At 39.5% G+C, this 24,529-nt stretch overlaps 1 protein-coding gene across 1 annotated transcript in view; it reads right to left on the bottom strand.

Moving 5' to 3' along the window:
- Window positions 1-102: 102 nt before the first annotated feature.
- The window catches only part of PRMT3 (protein arginine methyltransferase 3), a 58,228-nt gene continuing 33,801 nt past the window's right edge, over window positions 103-24,529 (bottom strand). The window contains exons 13-16 of the mRNA XM_031062248.1: window positions 23,011-23,097; window positions 11,163-11,213; window positions 10,882-10,969; window positions 103-741 (exon numbers count right to left, since the gene is read on the bottom strand). Coding sequence (XP_030918108.1) covers window positions 632-741; window positions 10,882-10,969; window positions 11,163-11,213; window positions 23,011-23,097 — 336 coding nt within the window. The 3' untranslated portion in view covers window positions 103-631. The remainder of the gene's footprint in view (window positions 742-10,881; window positions 10,970-11,162; window positions 11,214-23,010; window positions 23,098-24,529) is intronic.

The raw sequence follows: 24,529 nt of genomic DNA, 5'->3' as shown, positions 1-24,529 counted from the left end.
GCCCCAACAGGTTAGTAGAGAAAAAACTGTAGGCACAAATAAATGAGCCATCACAGAAAAGACAGAATTTCCAATTACACAGAACACAAGGAAAGCAGCAACTGCACTATATATATCACACTGGGTTCATTTATTTAGACAAATGTAACTGAAATTGTACAACTTCTAAACTGCAGAAGTGTAGTAAAAATACCGTCTTTGTTGCCCCAATCTTGCAGCTAGAATTCAAAAATTATTCCCATTGGGATTTTCCAGCTGCTGTTGAGGTGCACTCACGTAAGACCAAGCTGCTTCTTTCACAAAAAAATACTATACAAGGATTTTGCCCGTGGAAGAATAAAACATTTTTGAGAGATCATCTTTATTGTTCCTTACAGCAAGACTTCAGGCTCATTTTTTCTCACCTAGCAGTCTCAGGTAACCCAAACCCATCTTTCTTGCTTTCCTCACACCATGTGAAGCAGCAGGATCTGATTTTGTTGAAAATCTCAGTTCCAAGTAACTTTTCCATATTCTTGTGTGTGTACACTCACACAAACCCAAGAGTTTACTATTTTTGGATATTCCAGCAGACTTATCAGCAGTCAAGTGCAGCATTTGAATGGAGCCCCTCCCAGACGTGGACAGAGTTTCACTGGAGGCTGTAGGTCTGCTGGGTGTCCCTCACTGAGAGGGTGATGAAGAGGGAGCGTGGATCCTTTCTGTTCTTGCGCACTGTGATCTTTCCTCTCAGGGCCTCTCCTGAAAAAACAAGAAGGAATTGCTCTGGTTACAGTATTGAATCACTCAAAGTAACAGCAAAGATGCATTGCATCCATGTTGCATAAGAAGCTGTTCCTAATTAATCAGAATTTTGAAAGTCTCAAGAAGTTTAGGTTTTTGAAGCTCTTGACAACAAACCTAAGTCAAACTTAACTGCAGTTAAATCTGGAGAGGTGACAAGTTGTGGCTGATACTTCACTTCCTGGAGGTCCACCCAAATATGCCAAATATTTCACTTGTGGCTGGGGAAAACCACTGTACCCCTGGGATATATTCACCATTTTGGATTGTAGCCACAAAAGCACATTCCCTCTCTGCTGCCCAGAGCACATGGGCCATGTGCTCTGTATTTGTACTGCATTTCACTTAAATTCTGATCACGTATTTTTCCAATCTGACAGGAAACTACCACAGAAATCTCTGTGGCATTTCAAGTATATATATTATTAATTGCAGGTTTTGTTTTACAAGGTGTCAGTGTCATAACAGTTGAGAGGTATGTCCTTCAGTTACACTCAGAACAAATGCTTTTACACAAAAGGAAAAAACCTAATCTCAATTTCTTTTCAGTCCTTATTAAGGCCTTTCATTGAAGGAATATTTGTAAATTAGGAATATGCAACCCACAAAATATAAACACATACATTTGTAAATGTGTACATTTAGGAAGTCCACTGCTGAGCCACCTCATCCCACCATTTTAAACCTGGAAGAGCTAAATCCTCACAGAGGATTCTGCTGAGGACATTAAAGCAGGCTGTGATCCCAATCTACAGCAGGAAGTTCTCTGCTACTCTTCCATCAGACTTCCCTTGCCCCCCTCATCTTCATCGCTCACACTGCTGCTACTTTTCTACCTCTCTGGATCCAAGGTATTTTCCAGCTGCTCATTACTCACTGTGATTTTAAAAGCCACTGTTAATATCCTCATAAAAAGCTTCCTTATTGCAAAAAAGAAAACAAATAGTGATTTCAAAACTAAGCTGGTTTCAAATTCAGGAAGCATTCTGGAGGTCTCCATTTGGCAAAATTCTCAGTTGCATCCACAAACAGTAAACTGGCAGAAAGTCCAAATTGTAAATTATAAATGCAGGACATTTTGTTAAAGGTTGCAGTACAAATATCAAAAAGGCTTATCTACAAGAATAACTGTAGTACCAAGGATCAGAAGAAAAACAATTTGATAATTTTGGGGGTTTTTTCATCATGTAACAGTTAGCTGGAGATACCACTACAAGACTGACATAACACAATGCAACTTGCAGAGAATTGTGAAAACAGTTTCACAGATTATTTAAACAGAGACAGGTTTGCCAGAGAGAAGGACAAGATAAAGAAAAAAAAAGCATTATAGTCCCACTCCAGCTAGGAAATTTAACCTGATTTGAACAGACAGATTTTCAAAACTGCTACAAAATTACCTATTTATTTTAACATCCTGTGATAACAATTCAGTAAGACTAAAGAGCCTCTGTAAAGTAAAATTCCATTATTTCAATTAATCCACATTTCAATCTTCCCATTTAAAACATTAATACAAAACAATAAAAATGAAGCAGAAACTTAAATATCATTTCATAAATAGCTGACTTCATAGAACAGAACCTTCAGATTCTGTTTGTAAAGACAGTTAATGAAACAAAGCAATCCATTCATTTTTCCCAGCTATTCCTCATGCTGTAGCCACATTAAATGTGCTTTTCAGAGCAGCCGTTTCTGAGGGCTGAAGCAAACAACAGCAGTAACTGAAAAGCAGTTCTGAACAATTAATCAATGTCATGTAGATAGAAAATGACTGATGTTTTCCCCCATTCTCTGTCCTAGGAGCTGCCTGGAGGAAGCTGTCTCTGGGACTCAGCTGCATCACCTTGCTCTTATCACGTTCAGCTGAATGCAAGTAAACCACACAGTGCCACTGCAGTTTGATTAGGACAAAGCTGAATCCATTACCATCCCCTCCCTGCATTTTTATTATCCCCCAGAGAGGCTTGAAATTTTCCCCCAAATGGAAAAAGCAGAAAAATTCAGGAGAAGTGCTGTGTAAGCTTGGCTAGTACAGGAAAAAAGACATCCCTATGTCCATCCTGACTCCCTGTCACATAATGCATGTCTGACTGCAGGCTCTGCAGTGCCTGTGCTCTGCACACTTGAACCAGTTTATTTTGATTGTGACTTTTACCACCATAAAACCATAAGCAATTGCATCTGTCACTTGTGTCTGTGCAATACAATCACACGTGGGGCCAGACTGCAGTCTGTGAGCCAAGATATCTCTCAGTGCAGAGATCCTCCAGCATCAAGAGTGTCCAGGCCCAACAAATCATGGGTTTTTCAGCCTATAAAGGATTTGATCAAAACTGAAGATTCTACACAGTCCCTTGCATGCATATCCACAACATCCACATAAAGCTTGGAATGACCCATGCAATGAGTTTGCAATGTGAGGAACTACCCTGCTTTTCAATACAACTTGGTGTCTCCTCCCTCTTTGATCCCAAAAAAGACTGAAAAGAGTTACCAAAGGCAGCCAGCAATCAAGGTCTTTTAGGTTTCCTTTTCTTTCCTGGAAAAGTTTTATGAAGCTAACAGTGGGACAAGTAAGAACACAGTACTCAAACCATTATTTATTCTAAACATCATTAAAATTTAAGAATCTTATGAAAGAGCTCACTGGAATTGTTTCAGAGAGCTGCTAGAAAACCACAGTGGGCTTTGGGCTAAACACACTTAAACTACTGCACTGCTGGTGAAAAGAACCTTTACAAATCCCCTACGATGTAAAGAACCACTGGGGGGGTTTCCGCCTTCCCAGTCACAAACCAGCACGATTTGATACGTTCTGTGCAGCAAGGCTGTCCTTGCTGGAAGCTGACAATTTAAACATGATCTAGTTTAAATAACTGCACCCACTATCTGATGCAATACTGACTTCTAGCATGCAACAGAAAAAACAGCAAGTCTCAAAAGCATCACTCTGGGTAGAAAATGGTTTCCATATACCACCTATCTTCTGACAATGGAAAACAAAGAAAGACTGAAACAGTTTGCAGTGGGACCAAGAGCATTTCCCTTAAACTCAGGAACTTATCCTTAATCTTCCCATTCATCCTCTTAAGCTCTAGGCACTTGCAGCTGTGCAGAGACTGCCACCTTCCCCTCTGGTCACTTCTCCTGGGCTGAATCTCCAGCCCAGTGTGATCCAAGAAGCAGTTTCTGTTCTGAGCAGCAGCCACTGCCTTTTGGTATCACCCATCTGACCTGTGGTACCCTTCTTCTGGGCTGGCTATTCTGATCAACTGTGCCTTCTGTTGCATCACTGTTCACCCTCTGCTGAAACTATCCCAAGGGTCTGTCTTCTCCATGCATGTTCTGAGTATATTCTCTGAGGATTTTTTGTACCAAATTAACACTTTTCAACTGCTCAAGAAAGATGGCTGTGAGTTCATTAAAACTGTTTTCATTTTACAGAGTAACCCCACTGTGGCAGATACAACCCATGCATACATTCATGCTCCCTTTAAATACAGGACAATTCAGGAGGGCTCCAAGGAATCCTGTGCAACTACTTGACAAATTTGATACTTCAGGATATTAGTAATGTCAAAATTAAGAGAATGTCAATAGCAGTGTTCTGGTCTTACATTTTTCTGCATCAGAAAGGCTTTGATACAGAACTTTTCTCACCAAAATCCCAGTATGCAGCTATACAAATATAAGAGATATGCCCACTTGGAAGATACTTATGCATATATTTATGTAGAATTTGAAACCAGGAACAAGGCTGCTGCAAAGAAGTCAGCACTGCCAGCTGAGTGAGGCAAGCCAGGCTTGTGTGGCTGCTTCAGGTAATGTGTGAGCACTGCAGAGATTCCCAGACAGCTCAGGCACCACAAAGAGCTGCCACAGGGAATGATGAAAGCCAGGTCCTCTACAATGCAGAGCTGCAGTCACCAAACTCACTCACCTGGAACTAGCTTAATTCACCACTTTTTGTACAGGAGATTCTAAACTGTATAGCCTTGTCCCAAGCTTTCTCTCAGCAGTGTGACAAAATTCTGAGAAAACCAGACTGTTGTTGCTGTTTGAACCATATTCCCTTACAGCTGAAGAGCTTGTAAAGGGAGGCACCTAAAATAGCACATCTGTGTCATCAGTCCATCCAAGTTTTCCTGTCTAAATATGGGATTTCTATTATCTTTCAGTGAGACAGAAAGCCATGAGAAGAGATTCTCTCCATTTAGTGCCCTGAAACACACATCTAAAATGTTCCTGAAAAGTCAGCATGATCGTTTTAAAATGGAGATTTTGATAAATACAACATAAGACTTGCCAGACTTAGTGTGACCTCAAAATTCAGGTTTTAACATTTACTAGATTTTAAAAGCCAGCATCCTTTTTGGAGGTGTCACTTGCAAATAAATGAGACAGATTTCTATAGACACCATGTTGCAGCTGTAGACAGGCAAAACAGACACTAAAATCTTAATTAGGAGCCAAATTATCCAACTGGGATGCACAATATTGAAGTATTTCACTATAGGATCAAAACATTCAGACAGATTAATCGTGCTAGTGTTGTTTTCCTACTTTTAATAGTGCTGTCTAAGTAGACAAATCAACATTCTTTTAGTTTGTAAATTTACAAACAGCTTTCCAATTACAGAGATGAGGGAGCTAAAGACAATCAAGGATTTTACAGGAGCTTAGTCATGTGAGTTCTGCTCCAGCTTTGCTGTGCTAGCCCCTTTAACACCATAGAAAAACAAATCAAGGTTTTATTTTCACTGCAAGGCAATATCAAAAGCACACAATGTTGACAATAGGCTGTTTTATTGCTAATAGAATTTGCCTGCATACAGAGCTGTGTTTTAACTTAAGGCATTGTTATTGAAAAGGTTCTGTGGGCCCTTTAAAATAATTTTTGTAAGCATTTGATTTATTTAGTAAATTCTTGAGACAACCAAATGAGAATGATGTAATTTTGTGTTTGCTTAGCAGGAGTATTTCAACAAACAACAAAAGGAAGAGACTCATTTTTGACCATTGAGGAGAAAAAGATGCTGCTTTGGATCTCAATTTCCATCTTCAAAATAAAGACACGTTCAAGCTATTAGAAGGGCTCTAAGAGAAGGTTTGTACTCTGTAGGGAGTCTACAATACATCACTGTTTTGTCTGAGAAAACCCAGGATATATTGCTTCTTTCTCCAGTTTAATTTTAATTGTTTGCCAAACAGTTAAAGCATATCCAACATGCTGATGCTATTTCGTTTTACTTGACCTGAAAATCAGCTTCAAGTCTCTTGTCACAGTCCATGAGGAAGAAAACTGGTTTTTCAGAACACATGAGTAGTAAGAGACAATCCCCCAGTCACACATTATATCTAAAGAAGTGAACAGCAATTAGCCATTAAATATATCAGTTTGCATATATCCATTATAGACAAAGCTACCTACCACAGGTATCAAACTGAAACTCAGTGGCAAATAATGAGTATTAATTAGGTGTGGATTTTATTGCCTCACTGTCCAGACCTCTGGACCCAGAATTGACCTCTCCCACTTTATCCCAGAGATGTACAAACATCACACATGGGAGTGCAGGCTGCAGCAGGACCAGCAAAGGAGGCAGGATGAGCTCTAAGACCCATCCTTTGGCTTGCAACTGCTTCATTCTGCTATCATTAGAATAGATCAAAACATTCAGTCCTTTTTATGGCTGAGAAAATAGATCTATTTTTACAACAAATACCCTGGCCTCAAACAGCTGAGAAAATTAGCTAGTTCATACTGCAGAACAAAACAATTTTGCCATGGCATAAAGGAGCAGTTTCCAGTTAAATACCCAGCAGGTTTGAATATCTGAAAGCTCAACCTCTTTTACAGAGCAAAAGCAAATACAATCAGTGCTTTATCACCACTCCAGGCATGGCCCCAAAAACTATAAAGCATCTGATAAAGGACTTTTAGTCAGCCTTACTATTTTACTCAGAACTAAAAATCTGAGGGAACCATTTTTCTTCACTGGGGAAAAACAGCCACTGCCCTGTCTGAAAGATGCTTTCAGAACACGAAAACATTTAAAATATGTTTTCCACTAGCAAATTCTTCTTTCACAACCTATTAAAAAGCCACAAGAGAATGCCATCATGGTAACACTGGTCAGATTATTTTAAGACTCAAGTTGCATTATTTCTGTTTATTTTCCAACATCTACTAGAAAAGAGAAGAGTTTATCTTGACCAATGGCATTCTGGCTTGAATCTGCAGTAGTGTGGCCAGCAGGACCAGGGCAGGTCCCCCTGTTCTGGGCACTGCTGAGGCCCCACCTTGAATCCTGGGGTCAGGTTTTGGCTCCTCTTCACAAGAAAGACTTTGAGGTGCTGGAGTGTGTCCAGAGAGGGAATTGAGCTGGGGCAGGCTTTGGAGCACAAGTCAGATGAGAAGTGGCTGAGGGAGCTTGGGGGGGCCCAACCTAAAGAAAAGAAGGCTCAGGGCTCTCTACAGCCTTTTGGCTCTCTACAACTCCCTGCAAGGAGCTTGTAGCCGGGTGGGAGCTGGTCTTCTCCCAGGTCATGAGCAACAGGACAAGAGGAAATGGCCTCAGGTTGCACCAGGATTGGACATTAGGAAAAATTTCTTCATGGAAAGGGTTGTAAAGTACTGGAACAGGCTGCCCAGGGAACTGTAGATGTGTCACCCAGTGACATGGTTTAGTGGTGTGTTGCAAAGGATGAGAGTTTGACAAGAAAGTCTCACAGATATGTATGCTTAGCAGAAATATTCTTGAATGTAGAGTCTGATGAAGGAATAGAGATGGAAGCAAGTTTTGATATAGAAGAAAAGAATTGCGGAGCCAGCCTTACTGGCTAACCAAGGAGGCAAAGGGTGTGTTAGTTAGAAGGGGTTTTTATGACTTAGAGCAAAGGATAAACCCACCCCAAACAAGAAGATGTTTTTACCAAGCAGAAAGATAGCACAGGCACACAAGTCAGCGAAGCTGCAAGTAGAAAAAAGGTCTCAGAATTTTCTACTGCAAGAAAACTGAAAACCAACTTCTAGCTTAAACTGTAATGTACTAACTGTTAGTGATTGGAGAATAGTGACATGAATATGGTAATTATAGCAGTTATGATAGGCTATAGATAATAGTTAAGGTATAGATTGGTTCTACTGTATTAAGATGCTCAGCAAAAAAAAAAGTACATAATGCATTTGTAACCAAAACCCAAGGGTCTCCAGGCCTGCCTGCAGCTGGAGCTCACAGCTGTAGGCACAGGTTCTGTCACTCACCAGCCTGGACTGCTGTAACATCTTGGATACAATAAACTGCATTTTGGAGAGCCCCTGGAGTCCTGCATCTCTCATTTCGGCTCTTACAGTGGTGTCCTTGGAAGTGCTGGGTTAATGACTTGACTCAGTGATCCTAAAGGTCTTTTCCAACCTTAGTAATTTTATGAATATATTTAGTCAAAAGTGCATCTTTGATGTTTCTCTGATTGCCACAATGTATTTCCGAATCTAAGAATTTCTACAGAGGGCTGATGAATAGCAGTAAACACAGGGATGGATGGAAAGGCTTCAAATGATGCAAATATGTTTAATCTAATACAGTTACTTCTGCGTCCAGTTCACTTGCACTGAGCAAAGCCTTTCTGAAGACAAGGCTTCCCTGAAAGCTCAGGGCACTCAGAGTGGAGCTTGGTTCAACGTGCCAGGCTGAATGAGGAGTGGTAACAAGCAGGGCTAATTCATTAACAAGTGGGACAAGAGAAACAGCTGGAAGTGCACGTTGAAATAGACTGCAAAATAAGCTTGAACAGTTTGTTTAGTTGAGAAAATGGAACGACTGAAGAAACAAAAAAATTTGGCTAATGACAAATTATCAAGATGAATATTCAAGTCACTATTTAGACAAAGAGAAGAATATAAAAAAGGAAGATAGGGAAATCTGTACTTATAACAACATGTCTTGAGAAGAAAGATTTTTGGAACAATGAAAGAGAAGGATCAAAGCAAGATATCAAGAGAGGGAATGGTTTTTCCAGAAAAATCATGTAAATTAACATACATTCCTATGTAAGTATCAGGAAGCTCCTCCTGCTTCATGGCCTTATGTCATCAATGACCAACAAATATCCCACAGAAATTAAGACTGGGATTACAAAAGAAAAGGAAATTACATCAGGAGTTTCTCTCAATCTTCCTGAACGCTAGAAGCAAAAGGCAGACAATCCTAGGTATAAGTGGTAATTTCATGTACGATATAAAACCAGACAGAACGGGCATAAGGATGGGAAAGGGAAATTCAAATAATTGAAAAGAGAAGGAGACAGGCAGAAAGAAAGAGAAACAGCTGTAACAAGATTTGTTATGGGAATAATGTTAAGAAATACGAGCTAATAGAAAGGAAGGAAGGAGTTACAGCACAAGTGATCTTGAAGGTCAGGTTGGTTGTGTTCACACAAGCAGAGCACTTTGTTTCTACAGTTGCCTTCAGAAAGTCACCACACCTAGGCTGGGGCACACCTCCCAGTAATTTCACACAGTTGAAAAATGTCAAATGATCTCTGTAATATGAAATAATGTGCATATTTTAATAAATGTCATTGCACTTTTTAAAAATTCACTCAATGACATTGAGATTTAATTGGTAGCAGCAAGGTGATCTTAGTCAGCCTTGTCTAGAAAGAGAATCTGAAGAGAACACAAGCCAAGTACAAATGCACCAAAGCACAGGTGCACCCCAAGAAGTGACAGGACTTAAGAAAGTGCAAATAAAAATTGTTTAAGAATAAAAAGTCAAAGCATGAAAGACAGAAGTGATTTGTCAGATATCACAAACCTCAGTGCCTCTAGAAAAGAAGCTCCTGGTAGAAAGTTGTCATGTCTGGTAGTTGGAAGAGGCAACTGTAAAAGCACTTCAATTGAGTGCAGAAGCATCCACACAACTTTTTCTATGCCTTCCCCCCAATATGCCTGATCTATTTACAAACTGTTCAGCTCAGGACCATGAGTTTATTAACTGACCAGCAAAAATGAGCCCCATTCTGAGGCTCCTCCTTTGGTTCTGCTAGTCTGTACAGAAAAGGGGCTCCCAAAGACAACTGATTCATCACTGGGTGAGAGTTCAACAGCGCTGAGTAAATATCTGGTGGCCAAATGGACACAAAATAACAGCATAAAAATGTAACTGCTCCATTTCCTTGGATTGCAAAAAGTCTGTGAGTGTCTGAAAGAAAGCTCTACAGGAATAAGAGGTTAAGGCCTGTTGATCTGTTGCATGTCCATCCTTTTGCATGACCATTCTATGAAGGCCATGGATATACTTACATCTATAAAGCAATGAAGATTTGACTACTTGTACAAAATGTGCTTTCAAGACTTCAAGAATAGAACTAATTAAACCACTAACAAGCATCACTTTACAGTCTTCAAATTCAGTTTATCATCTGAATTTTGCTTATCCCTGATGACAACAAAAACCCTTCTACTTGCATCAAATTAAAGGTGAAACTTATTACAGTACTTAACCATTTTATAAAAACTTACAGTGTATCAAGCAAACCTATTCAATACCTCAAGTTATGGCTGTGAGTTCTTTAAAACTGTTTTCATTTTACAGAGTAACCCCACTGTGGCAGATACAACCCATGCATACATTCATGCTCCCTTTAAATACAGGACAATTCAGGAGGGCTCCAAGGAATCCTGTGCAACTACTTGACAAATTTGATACTTCAGGATATTAGTAATGTCAAAATTAAGAGAATGTCAATAGCAGTGTTCTGGTCTTACATTTTTCTGCATCAGAAATGCTTTGATACAGAACTTTTCTCACCAAAATCCCAGTATGCAGCTATACAAATATAAGAGATATGCCCACTTGGAAGATACTTATGCATATACTTATGTATAATTTTAAAACAGAATTTTGTATGCAGATACTTCCCTGGTTTGATGACACAAAAAAAATTCCTTCAACAGCAGCTGAAAGATTTATTTACTAGCTCTATTTGAACTAGAAATTTATGTAATTTTTGAAGTATTTTATATCTAGCTTTAATGATAACAGCACTGTAAAACAACTATTGTTGCACCCCAACTGAATTTAAATATACCTGCTTCGACAGGAACTGGCTTCTCCAGGAGAAAAATTGTCTGTTTCCAGTGTGTTTTGGTACACTGGGGACCAGTTGAAAATAAGACCTGCAATGGGAGAGTTCAAGAGTTTGATTAAAAACAATCTTTTTCATATCACACCACATCAATCAATTACCAAACACAGATGCGTATGCAGTCTTTGCTACAGCAAAATAGACTCACTGCCAAACACCTTGACACAAAATAAAATCTTCACCTCTCAAAGGCATTTTTAAAATGCGTAACTCCAAATGCTCACCTTGTTATGGCAGTTCTTCTCAAAAAATACATCAAAGTAACCAGCAATTGCCTATAAAAAAAGAGGTGAAAACGTAAATAAGATAAAGGAATAACAATGACACTCAAGAAAAATTCTGTGATTCATATATGCATTTATTGGAATTTCTACTTCAAGTGTTTACCAAGAGGAACAAGCTTATATTTATGCTTTCAAGTATGCTAGAAATCCTAGGTTAAAAAAAAAAAGCTGCCATTATACCTTTGCTCTACTTGAGAATATTCAGCCCACTGTAACTGCATTTTATTACACATCAGATCTGAGTATGAATTTCCAAAACAACCCACTCACCTTAACTGCAACCAGAATGATATATGAGAAAACAGCCTTTCAGATGTGCAAACCCACAAGCACAAAACTCAGTCCTTCTCCTGCCCATGACCCTCAGTAAACTCACACCAAGTATCCCTCCCACGAGGGATTCTGCAGGATTTGTTCACTCCCTGTGTGGCTAAACAGGAATTTCCATAGAAGCTCCCTGTGAACAGAGGCAGAGCACAACCAGGCAGGGAATCCTTTTCTTCCTCTATGACACACACAGATCAGGAAAAACATTCACAAATGCTACCTGCTGGCCCTTCCAGCAGCTAATAAATTCTAATAGTAACTCTCCATAAGATTCCTTCTCTGTCCCTCCTAACATCCATAGCCTCTCTCTTCAGTGCCTAATTCATTAGTGGGACTTTTCTTCCAGTTTTAATAGGAAAAGAAATCATAGACTACTTTGGGTTGGAAGGGGCCTAAAAGATCATCTTGTTCCAGCCCCTGTGCTATGGGCACGGACAACTTCCACAAAGCCAGGTTGCTCCAGCCCCATCCAACCTCACCCTGAACACTTCCAGAGCTGGGGCAGCCACAGCTTCTCTGGGCAATTTGTGCCAGTCCCACACCACCCTCACAGGGAAGAATTTCTTCCTAATACTAATAGATATAAAATGTTCACACACAAAACACTATACTGACACTATCAGTCAACTCAGTCTTTTAATGCTGGACTGCTTTCTTGACATGAAAATGCCTTGTTAGAGTCCCAGAAGCCCAAACAAGCAACTGGAAGATGCTAATAAAACATCCACTTCAGTTTCACCTGTGAAATCCTGTCCATGCTCACCTTGATTTGCTTTCTCCTGTCCTGTGAAAAGCACAACCAAGGCAGTTGTGCTTTTCTGTCACATCAGCCTGAAGAAATAAGCTCCCAAAGAGAGTTTTTGAGTAACCACAGTGAGCTGAAGTTACTCAGCTGGGGACTCTCTCCATCCCTGCCATGGGAGGAAGGGACTCTCCCCCATCAGCTGCATCCAAAGGAAGTATGTGCCAATGCAATGATGGCAAGCCTGTTCCATGAGAACTCACTGCAAACAACCCACTGGAACCTCTCTCTTACTGCACCAGGGTTCTTCTCCTAGGCCAGCACCAGGAAACTGGTTGTTCTGAAAAGCTAAAAAGGACAGTTTCTATAGCACACCCTTCATACAGATTCACACAAGACAGTGACAGAAAAAAAAGTAAAACATGTTTACAAAATTAGGGAATAGGGTTTTATCACTATGTAATATATAATATGAATAAGTCATTCTGGTATTTTTCCTCTCTAGTCTAAATCCAAAACAGAAGTTGCCAAGACAATGAAGAATAAAATACATTAAACCAGTAGAACTATGCTAAAGTACCTGCTTTTCAACAAAGGGCACTCCAGACAAGCCTGGCAAGTTCCAAACTGCAATGTGGCTAAAGGATTAAAATACAAAACAAACCATGGAGACACTGAGAGCCCTTCATGACAAATGAGCATCAGACAGTGGAAACAGTGATTCTGCCTGCCCTTTAGGAAAGTCCTATCACTCAATCTGAGAATCTCATTCCTAAGTGAATTAAAGCCTTGTCTCTAATATGCCTTTTGAGTAGAGACTGAGAAGGTTTTGACAAAGTTCTATTGACCCATCAGACTACTTTTATTGATGCACAATCTTTTCTGGACATTAGTCAGAGATCTAGCAAGTCATATAATATATTTTTCAACCATCAGCTCAATACTGCTGGTATACTTACAAATAAGAATTAGGATGTGATTACTGCAGGAGAACAAGGTTGTAACAACAAAAATACATCGAGGAGAAAAAAAAATCTGGCTTCCAGAGAAAACAAGCCAATCAAGCTACATCTTGGATGAAAAAGCCAAGAGCTCCAGGCAGACAGACCTAGCTAAGGTGGATGCAAATATCCATACACTTGGTAACATGAGGTGATAGAAACACCCTATGTGCTACTCTGACAAAAGGCTCCAGAGAACTATTTTTTGGGGTCAAGTTCAGGTTGAAAAGTTACAAGCAAAGAAAGTGTTCCCTGCTGCCTCTCCTGTGTTAAGGGAAACAGGATTTGTACCTTTTGTAAATTACTAGATAAATAACTATTTTATTCTTTACAGTACCAGTGGTTTCCCTATCTGAAACAACCTGAAACACTGACTTTGAATAGCTAATCCAGAGTATTAATAATAATTATAACACATCACAAAGATCACCTTAATCAGAGCTCCAGGGATTACAGAGAACAAGAGCTCTACATTGACCCATTAATCTCTTCTTGTTATGTTCTAAAATGGATAGATGTCCTTCTATATTAAACAGTGAAATATTTGTTGAGTCAGAAGAAACCAAAAATAGAAAAATATTATTGCTCAAGTTCCTGAGGATATGCTCCTGTGAACAGCTCTGGGAATTCCTCAAAATTTTGTCAGTTAAAACTGGGCAGTGGAGGCACCCCAAAACTGAAACACACACTCTGGTGAGTTGTGTCAAGAGACAACTCCAGCCCTGTTTAGCTGAACAGAAATTATATTTTTTTAGTTAAATACATTGACGAGAGAGTTTGAATGACATTTTGAAAACTAACTGTAAGAGCACATATTGCAATTGAGAAATCTAATGAGTATCTTTCATTAATAACTTTCAAAATGTTTTTGAGCCAACTAAAAGAACCAACCACATACACAATTGGTTTGATGATTTCCTTTCTGAAATTGGTTACAACTATATAATTAGTTTTTACCAACAGTGTGTTTAATTTCTATCTCTCAAATTTTAAACCTTTGGGAAAATAAGAAGTCTAATACCAAACCCAGTAGTTACTGACCACCTGCAGCCATTCTACAAGCCAATAACAGCTGAGGAAATACAAAAAGCAAAAAAGCACTGAATTAATATACTCCACTTTGATGCACATAGCCATGGCTTACTGTTTAAAAATAAAAAACTGAAAATGTTTAAAGCTGCTGTTCGACAGAAAATTATCTGCAAATTTCCAGGGAACAATACCATCTCAACTCCACGCCAAAGCCTCCCAGTAACATCCAGCCTTCTTTTCCTCTCCTTGATTTCACATGGAAGATTTTTTTTGATAGAGTGCATGTGTTGCCCTGCCAGTAACATCACCATGAATGGTACTCAATTTATCTAAATTAGACATTATTTTCATGAAATAAGTTCAGTTTTATTTCTGAACATACACTCTATAGGAGGTATTAAATTCACCAGCTGTTCTTGAGAAACTGATTGTTTTGTATGGTCCTCCATAGTTTGTGTATATTCATATATGCTCATTCAAGCACAAGGCTATGCTTAAAATTATAATTACATTGTCAGTGTTCTGAGATCTTTCTGCTTTCGAGCTGTTTTGTGATCTTTTGTCTGCCCCAAGCCAAAGGGATCTCAAGGCAGCTGCACAGATACCTCCAGACTCCTCACAAAGAGCACACCCAGCCTTCCTAAAACCCACCAGGTGATTCTGCAGAATGACACAAGAAAGACTGGGAGGTACTGGAGAGGCTTCACAGAAAGGAATGGAGCTGGGCCAGGGTCTGGAGCACAAATCTGATCAGGATGAGCTGAGGGGCCTGGGGGGGTTAGTCTGGAAAAAAGGAGGCTCAGAGGGGATATTCTCACTCTCTACAACTCCCTAATAAGAGGCTTTGAGAAAATGGCCTCAAGTGGCACCAAGGGAGTTTAGATTGGATATTAGGAAAATGTCCTCACCAAAAGGGCTGTTGTCAGGACCCAGGACATTCCTCTGGCTGCCCTGGGTGATTCCAGACCCTGGCAGGGGGCTCAGAGACCTTGGCATGGAGTTAAAGACACCTGTGCCTTTGATTTTAACCCATGGAAACAATTACCAACTTTGTGTGAGGAGTTACAAGCCACAAGGGTTTGAGTAGAATGATAGCGAATTTGTCACAGGGTGGAAAAGTAGAATTTTGGGGATTTAGAATGGGGGTTCAGGAGGCAAGATGGAGAAATCTGGGCATGTCTTTCTTCTCCTTCTTCTTGTCCTCCATCTTCTGCTGGGATGGTGGCACTTCTGGATTGGTTTAGAGTAGAGACAGACTGTCTAACATAGGTGATGGGTATTGGAATATTATTCTAAATAAAGTACATGTAGTTCTTAGTATAAAAAGCCAACAGCACCCCAAGGGCAGGGACTGTGCCACAACCTGACCTGCTGGGCAGACCTCAGCAGGTCAGAGAAAGAATATAACAGATAAGAGAAAATAAACAGCCTTGAAAAGCAGAGCTGAGGAATCCTGACTTCTTCTTTGGTCATGGGGCTGGGAAAGAAAAAGACTTTCTAATACGGGCTTGGAAAAAAGAGACTTTCTAATACCTTGGGGTCATCTCAACCACAGAAACCCGAGAGGCTGTCAGGTATTGGAACAGACAGTCCAGGGAAGTGGTGGGGCACCATCCCTGGAGTGATTGAAGTCATGTCAATGTGGCACCTGGGGATATGGTTTAGGGCTGGACTTAGAAGTGCTGGGTTAGAGGTTGGACTCAGTGATCTTGAAGGTCTTTTGCAATCTAAAGAATTCTACGGATGCCTCCAGAAAAGTATCAAAGAGCACAGAGGCACAACACAGTTCTAATTATTTGTCCTCTCAGTGTTTTGCAAAAAGCTTGATATGAACCATTAGAATTTCTGCTTTTACATGAAGCAGTGGGAGTCACAGAATATTCTGGGTTGCAAGGGACACACAAGGATCATTGAGCTCATGGCCCATATGGGATTAATGCCTCAACCTTAGCATTATGAGCACTGTGCTCTGACCAACTGAGCCAATGGTTGTCTTCCTTGAAAGAGCTCTGCAAAACTAAAATCTCTGATAGTATCACACAGGTCTGTTTCAACACACCCCAAAAACCCCTAAACCAAAACAACCATCACCACTCTCAAGCTGTATTAGTGTAAGCCCTGCACCACTTCAGAAACTGATCTGCTGCTAAAAACCGACACAAACCAAAGCTGAAATACTTGATAACAAAAAACTAGCTATAATATTGTGGGTTTGTTTACTATCTTCTTTTAAGGAATTTAAACCTTCCCTTATTTCTTTTTGTAACTTGTTGATGTTTATGTTGAAATGCACAATTATGTATCTTTTATGTTTAAGTGCATTTCAGAGATATACTTCTTTAAAAGTGAAGTTCAAAATATTTTCCTTTCATTGACTTTTGAACAGTATCCCAAATTACAGCAGCTATAATAATCACAAGCATCTATTACATATGCAATACTACAAAAAAAGAGATTTCCAATGTCTACCACTTGAAGTAAGATACAGTCCTCCCCTCTTGTGTAATTTATCACATTCAGCAAAATATAAGGAAAAAAAATCACAAGTGGCATCCTAGAAGCAATCACAGACACATGCATATTAAAATGAAATATAGGGCTGGCCAGACTTTCATTAAACATCTTTTTTACAAGTCAAACTAAACATCTTTTTTACAAGTCAAACTAAAGAAAAATAACTTCTCCATAAATTCTAAATGATGCTTTACAACTACTGCCTTGGATTCTTTTTCATCTTGTTTTTTATTTTTTTAAGCTTAATGATAGCTGTTTTTTCTCCTACTGCAATTTCTCTCATCTTTTTGTGACACCTTTGACAGCTCATTTACAACTTCACCTACAACGAATCAGTAAGAATTTAAACCTTCTTTGGAAAAATCTTTCAAGTGCCAGTCTCCTGAATACTATGAAAGAGGAAAACAAAAAAAATGACTTCTAAACTGGTAATAAATAATTACAATTCCAGCCTGATACATGCTCGAGCCTCAAAGGACAGTAAATATTAGAAAACCAAACCAAAATATTATTCTTCCTGTTCTCAAACAACTTGCCAGGAGAAAAGGCAAGCTATGAGGACAAAAACTCCAAAACAAAGCCAATGTTTTTACCTAGGGAACTAAGGTGGCCAAATAAGGAATGAAGGAAACATTAAGGATTAGATATACATTAATACATATACATTACTGAGGCTGCAGAGCAACATCCTACAAAAGTCAACAAAGATTACACTCAACTAGGAATAACATATTCCTGAAATTAAAATAGCAGCCACAAACTCCTACTTGATTTTGTCAACCCCCCATTTTGATGAAGAGTTCATGTAGCTTAAGGTCTTCATTCATTACTGAGTGTTTCTAAGGTGTCCATGCAAACATATGAAAAACCTGTAATTTAAGCAGGTCGTCCCAGTAAGATTCACTTGTCTTCAAACTGGTTTTCTTCCCTCCCAGATAAATTATTTCAAGACTATTTTTCTCCCCATTTATTCATGTAACATGTACCAAATATAATAAAACCAGAAAAAGCTTTAACATACAGTAAATGAGTACACATTATTTACAATCTTCCACTCAGAGCCTTTAGCTGAAATGCAAAGAAAAATCTAAATTTTAATTCAAATACATCTGAATACTAAGGCTTTTTTCCTAAACAAAATGGCTGGCTGTACATGCAGCATTTTAACAGGACAAAACAAATGAGACTGCTCTTTTCCTTATGAGAACTCAAAGGCAGCCTTACCAATTCACTTAGGAACAAGGAAATTAAAAATTATCATCATCACTATCACCTACAGTGAGTAATTTATCATTCTTGCTCTTCACTAGTATCATGTTCCAACAGTGAGCGGCTACAACAAATACAATTAGACAGCTGGCCACAGAAGTGGGAGATAATGTGCTTTTGATGGAGTTTATCCAAGCATGGAGATGGAATGTTTGTCATCCATGCAGCAGAGCTGCTGCGTTTTTATCACAGGGAAAAGAAACCCCTGGCAATTAAAACCCAGCAATTTTGTGTTTTAAAGATTAATAATCTGGATGTCACTGCAGAGAAGGCTACAGAAAAGTAAACAGATGAGAAGGATAAAACCTGCTTTGTAACATGGTAGTGCAGTATTTCCTTTACTCAGAAATCAGGCACTCAAGGTGGATTTAACTGTGGCACCCAAACCAGATTTCCAACTTCTAGCTTAAAAAATTTAGTTTCTCACCTAAGGTTGGAACCAGAGATTTATATGGTAATACTTCCAGTTGGCTCCCAAGTGGAAGACCTGATATTAAGAAATGAAACTGCCCATCACTTAAGAAAATTTTAACAAGCAAAGATTTTTTTCCTTAGTCAGAATAATTTTCTCTAGTCAACTCAACTTCCTTTTTCCTCCTGAAGGTTTTAATACATCAGTCACGTCCTCTAGTTCATTATCCTTCTTTCTCCCCCTTCCTCCCTCCCACTTTTATACACATACCCTGCTCTTTGACAAAATCTCCTGGGAGCAATGAAGAGATACTGCCATTTTCCTCTCAGGGGATATTGTTATTCAGCTAGGAAAGATCAACCTTGATGGACTCCCAGGGGAAATGCTTGCAAACAAAAGAGAAAGTTTGTCAATTGATTTCTGTACTGAGGGCAATCACCATTATATTTTATCTCAAAAGCTCACACAGTGATCAACTCAGAATACAACTAATGGAGTATTTTTCTAGCAGTATCTACTAACTGATAGTAGCCAGATGTCTCATTAAAATCAACAGTGACAAACTCTAGCTCTTTATTAGGAAAATGCACTTCTGCAGGCTAATTGATGGGGTTTTTTCTGCTATTATCTTTGTAGGATCAAAATCAAGTCAACTTGCAATAAAAGTACTTTGGAACAATTTCATATAATGATTCCATGCAACTGTTTCACACTTTGAAAATCTTCAATCTTTGAAAGCTAAGATAATAATCTATAAAATTAATGCTACAAAATGCATCTTTGTGGCAAAGCGTGCGAGGAATGAAGAAAAAAATTAACAGAAGCAATATATTCTCAGAAAAAAGCATTAACTACCTCACCACCCTGTCTCAAAACTTCTAAAAGACTAACCAGCACATAAAAGATCATACTCAAAATGTTTCTTTTTGCTCAATAATTTTTTCTTTCTTATGTGTATTAGAATTTTTTTGGAAAGACTTATTTAATTTCTTCAACATCTGGAAGAAAAGTATTTAGAGCCTTAATAATTTTTTAAGGCTATGACTCAATGTATTCCAGGAGCATCTGAAATACACTCAAGATGCACCTACAGTAAGACATGAGATTCATCTCTTATGAGCATGACCTAATACTCTGCTAGGGGGTTTTTTGGTCAGATAGAAGTATGAGAGTAGTTTCAAATAGATGGAAGGACAAACAAATCAGATGTGTCAATGCTATGCTCTTAGGTTTGCGAGCTGCACAGCTTTTCTATTTTACACATGCTAACCACAAAGGCTGGGCATTCATGCCCTTAGTACATTTCATCCAAACCCAGAACACAGTCAGCTGAGGAAAAACTGAGGACAGATTGTAGAGGAACTTAACATTATTTTACATGGGCAGATAGTGATAGGGGAAGGGGGAGTGGTTTTAAACTAGAAGAGGAGAGATTTAGAGTTGGTATTAGGGGAAATTCTTACTGTGAAGATAGTGAGGCCCAGACCCAGGTTCCCCAGAGAAGCTGGGGATGCCCCAGCCCTGCAGGCTGGGTGGTGCTTGGAGCCACCTGATCCAAGGGGTGGGACCCCTTGGGCACGGCAGGGGGGTGGAACCAGGTGATCTTTAGGATCCCTTCCAAGTCAAAGCATTCTATGGTTTTGCCACAGAACCATGACGTGCAGCCTCTCCTGCCTGAGGGATCCTGGGGCTGTTCCAAGCCGTGACTAAAGCAAGTGTGGTGATGAGTGGCTAAAAACCTGCAATTGTGGCTCTGACTCCTGTCAGCCTTTCCAGTGTCTTGTCCTGTTAGCAAAGACAAACAGGCTGATGGGAGGAAGAGCAGACTCTGATAAGGCTGTTACTTCTAGAGACGCCAGCTGAGAGTTTAGCTATTCAACTATTATGTTGCACACCCCAACCAGAAGAGCCCACAGCCCTTTTCTCTAACTACTTGCTAAATTACTCCCCATCAGTGAAAAGCTTCTGCAAAGCCAAGTTCAGCAAGAGCAGTTTGCACTCCATGCTGCTGACACACCAGTGCAGCAATGCCTGCCTCACACTGCTCTGCATGCACACAGTGCATGGCAGGGAGCATGGAAACCCACCCACACAGCCAGGGACACTGCAAACCATCAGCTGCTCTGCAGGAGGATCCCCAGAACAAATAACAGAACCCTACATAACATGTACCCTAAATTTTTTTTGGTCATCTTTTAATGACAAAAAGATGTCTGGAAAGATGTCTTTAAAAAAGGAGTAGGGGATGTCTCAGTAGATGTCTCAGTAGATGCATCAGAAGATGTCTAAAAGGATATCTAAAAGGATGTCTTAAAAGAGGTCTAAAAAGATGTTTGATACAGACTTCAATTTAATAAACCCGAAGGTCTAAAAAGATGTTTGATACAGACTTCCATTTAATATGAAAATGTTACTGTGTATTCACCTCATTTGGCGATAAGTGACAAGCAAATATGAAGTATTAGTACACACCTACTAATTAAAAATTATAATGATTTGCCTGGTTTCTAAGGACACATTATTCAACAGAAACAGCCCTAGTTCTGATGGTAACACTGCTCTGCTTCAGCAATGTTGATGGCAACATCAGGAATAAGACAACCAAATCTGCTTCCACACTTGCATGGCTGAGGAAAAGCTGCTTTGAAATGAAATACAAGCATATAAAGATGGATTTCCAAATTGCTATTTTTGTGAAGTATTTTTTTGTAAATAAAGCAAAGATATTTTAGAATGCTCATATTTTAAAAAAACCCTGAAAAATCCTAAGAGAGAAGTACCAAACCCTAGAATTTTGGGAAATGTAGGCAACTTTCACTTTTTGTGCAGAAAATGAAAAACCAGTAGAACAACAAAACATATGCAAACAAGAAAAACATCAAATATTATTTTTAAAGAACAAATTGCAATCTTAAAGCATCTTCTCAAAAATTTCGACATAAATAATGGACTTTTATTGTTCATTTACTGCAAGGTTAGGCAGGCTGATATGATGGATGAACTGTCAACCTTCAACTAAACTTCTACAATCCATCATAGAAACTGTGGAATTTTCACTCAAAGTGTCAATAAACCTAAATGATGAAGTGCAAAATACTTTACAGCATTCTGATCATTTTTTAGAACCTGCATTTGCTGCAAAATTTCAGAAACACTGCTCTTACCCCACTTCCTTCCCCTTCTTCTTGGAAGCCATAAAATGCAGGTATACATCTTGATTTATATGCCAATGATGCCACAGAATCACAGAACAGAAATGAAGTTTTTGTAAGAGCTTAGTGCTGGGGAAAACAATGTTTATGAAATAAGCTATTTTACTTTACCCAAACATCAGAAAGATGACCAAAATTTTGTAAAGATTCCTGTTTAATCAGTTATTCAAATATGGCCAAATTAAGAAAATTAAACCAGGGCTGCAGTGGAGCTTGATCTCAAATCAAACCTGACTCTGCCCTGAGGCAACTAGATTTATCCTATGATACCTTGAAACAGGAGGGGTTCCATTTGTATGCACAGTAAAATATACACACTTACATTTAATAAACCCCAAAATGTTACTGTGTATTCACCTAATTTGGTGATAACTGACAAGTAAATATGAAGTATTTGTACTCACCTACTAATTAAAAATGATAATGATTTAAACTATATACATGGGAAAATGTCACTTTTTTTCAACAAACTGTTATGCAGACTACTACTCTGCAAAAACGTTGGCAAATGCAGCAGCATGACCTAACATCCAAACCAGGAATTACATTGTCTGATGCAGGCATCCAAGATTTTGTCATCACCCTAAGCAGTTCATATCATACAGAAACATATTTTTTGTGTCCATGTCAGAGAAAGCATGCAGCTCCTCTTTGTATACTCATGCAAAATCCCAATAAACCAGCTGTAGCAGAATTATCTCAATATATTAGAAGTAAACTAAAAATTACCCCTTAACACTTGATTTTGTGATGTGACTTAAGTACGAAACTCCCAGAAGTTTCACAGTACTCCAGAGGGCAAAAATTTCAGTTTCTACTACTGATTTCAGAGTGTAATGCTCTTTTGTCAAATTTGATGGTATTTTAATAAATGATTAGAAAGCATTTAGAATTTGTATTGCATATAAAAGCAAATTACTGACATTGCTGTAAAAATTAGGCTGTCTTTGCTTATAATGTAATGTTTGAAAGCTCAATGCTTATTTAGGCAAGCTAACATCAGACTTTCTTGTATTTCAAAAGATGGGCTAGAGAACAAAACAGAAATATCCCAGTGCTCCTTACCCTTCCCTTTCCTCACCTACCTGCATTGCCCCATAACACCATTACTGGAGCTTTACATTCATCTCTCTTTACAGAAAGAGCTCATCTGACACCTCTCTACTGCAGAAATGAATGTTTCAAGGCAAGGACTGATGATAAATGAAGGATAATTAATGGATTGTCTCTTAGTCCAATGCAATACCAGCCATCTATGAAGAAACTGAAATTGTCTTACCGTACACTGTGTGCTCATTGTAATGCTCAGGGTGAAATCTGAAGAGAATTCCAAGTCTGGAATGGATGCAGTATTGCAGTCAATATGCTGTCAGAAAGGATAATAAAATTCTGTCAGTAAAGGTGAGGAATGGCAATTAAGATCTCCCTTTAGACTAAGGTTGTTCAGTTGTTCTCTTTTATAAGGCAATACTATTTCATCTTTCCAAAAAACGGGAAGAGACTAAAAATTACCTAATCCCATGCGACAAAACATCTGAAACTCCTCTTCCTCACACACCCAAATAAACAAGACACTTTGAGTAGTAGTGGTATGGAACTACACATAGCAGCTCATTCCGTTCAGGGAAGTCCCTTCTTGACAGGAGCTGAGCCTCGTGGAGAGTAAGCAGCTTTCAGAGGCATCTTGACCTGTTTTACCCCTTGTTCATGTAGTCACATGGTAAACTACAGCATCAAACTGCTGTGGGTTAAAACCAAGGGGTTTTGATTTACCAGATTGGTTTTGTATCCATCTCAGAAGATCTGAGGTTGAAAAAGACCTTTGGAGAATGCCCTTTGCAGTCTTTCACTGGACTCATTCCAGCACAGTCATCTCACTCCTGCCCTGGGTAGGGAACCTGAGAGTGGACAGGGCACTCCAGGATTCATCTCCCTGGGGTACAGCCAAATCCCTGGGGTGCAAGAGAAGATGCATCTCTCTTGAGCTGCTGGTGGTAAGTCTTCTTCCTAATGGAGCCTAGGAGGCTGCTGGCTGCCTCTGCCACAAGGGTGTGTTTTACTGGCTCATGGTCAGCTTGGTGTCAACCAGAACCTCCAAATTCCTCTCTGCAAAGCTGCTTTCCAGCCAGGAGGACCCCAGCCTCTGTGGGTACATGGGGGTATTCTTCCCCCCACTCTGCAGGATTTCTGCAGCCAGCTCTGGAGTCATCAGCACAAGAGGGACATGGAGCTGCTGGAGTGAGTCCAGAAGAGGCCACCAAGGTAATGCAGCACCTCTCCTGTCAGGAAGGGATGAGAGAATTGGGATTGGCCAGCCTGGAAAAGAGAAGGCTTTGGGGTGACCTAACTGTGGCCTCCAGTACCTGAACAGAGCCTGCAGGAAAGATGGAGAGAGACTTTTCAAAGAGCATGGAGTGACAGGGGAAGGGGGAATGGATCCAAACTAAAAGACAGCAGGTTTAGATTTGATATTAGGAAGAAATTCTTTTCTGTAGGGTGGTGAAACCCTGGCACAGGCTGTCCAGGGGAGCTGCAGCTGCCCCATCCCTGGAATTGTTCAAGGCTGGATTGGATGGAGGCCTGAGCAACCTGGGGTAGTGGAAGGTGTCCCTGCCCACAGCAGGGAGCTGGGACTGGATGATCTTTAACCCAAAGCCTTCTATGAATTTTCATGCTGCCTTGTCTTTCTTTAGGGAATGTTCTGCTTCTTGAAAAGTTACATTATGAACTATATAGAATAAGCAGCACTTGATGTGAGCAAACGCACCAAAGCACCTTCTGTAATAATCATAATGATG

The sequence above is a fragment of the Geospiza fortis genome, unplaced genomic scaffold (genome assembly GCF_000277835.1).
Source record: "Geospiza fortis unplaced genomic scaffold, GeoFor_1.0 scaffold165, whole genome shotgun sequence".
NCBI lineage: Eukaryota > Metazoa > Chordata > Aves > Passeriformes > Thraupidae > Geospiza > Geospiza fortis.
Note: the sequence above shows the minus strand (reverse complement) of the source record. Positions and strands in the feature narration are given on the sequence as shown.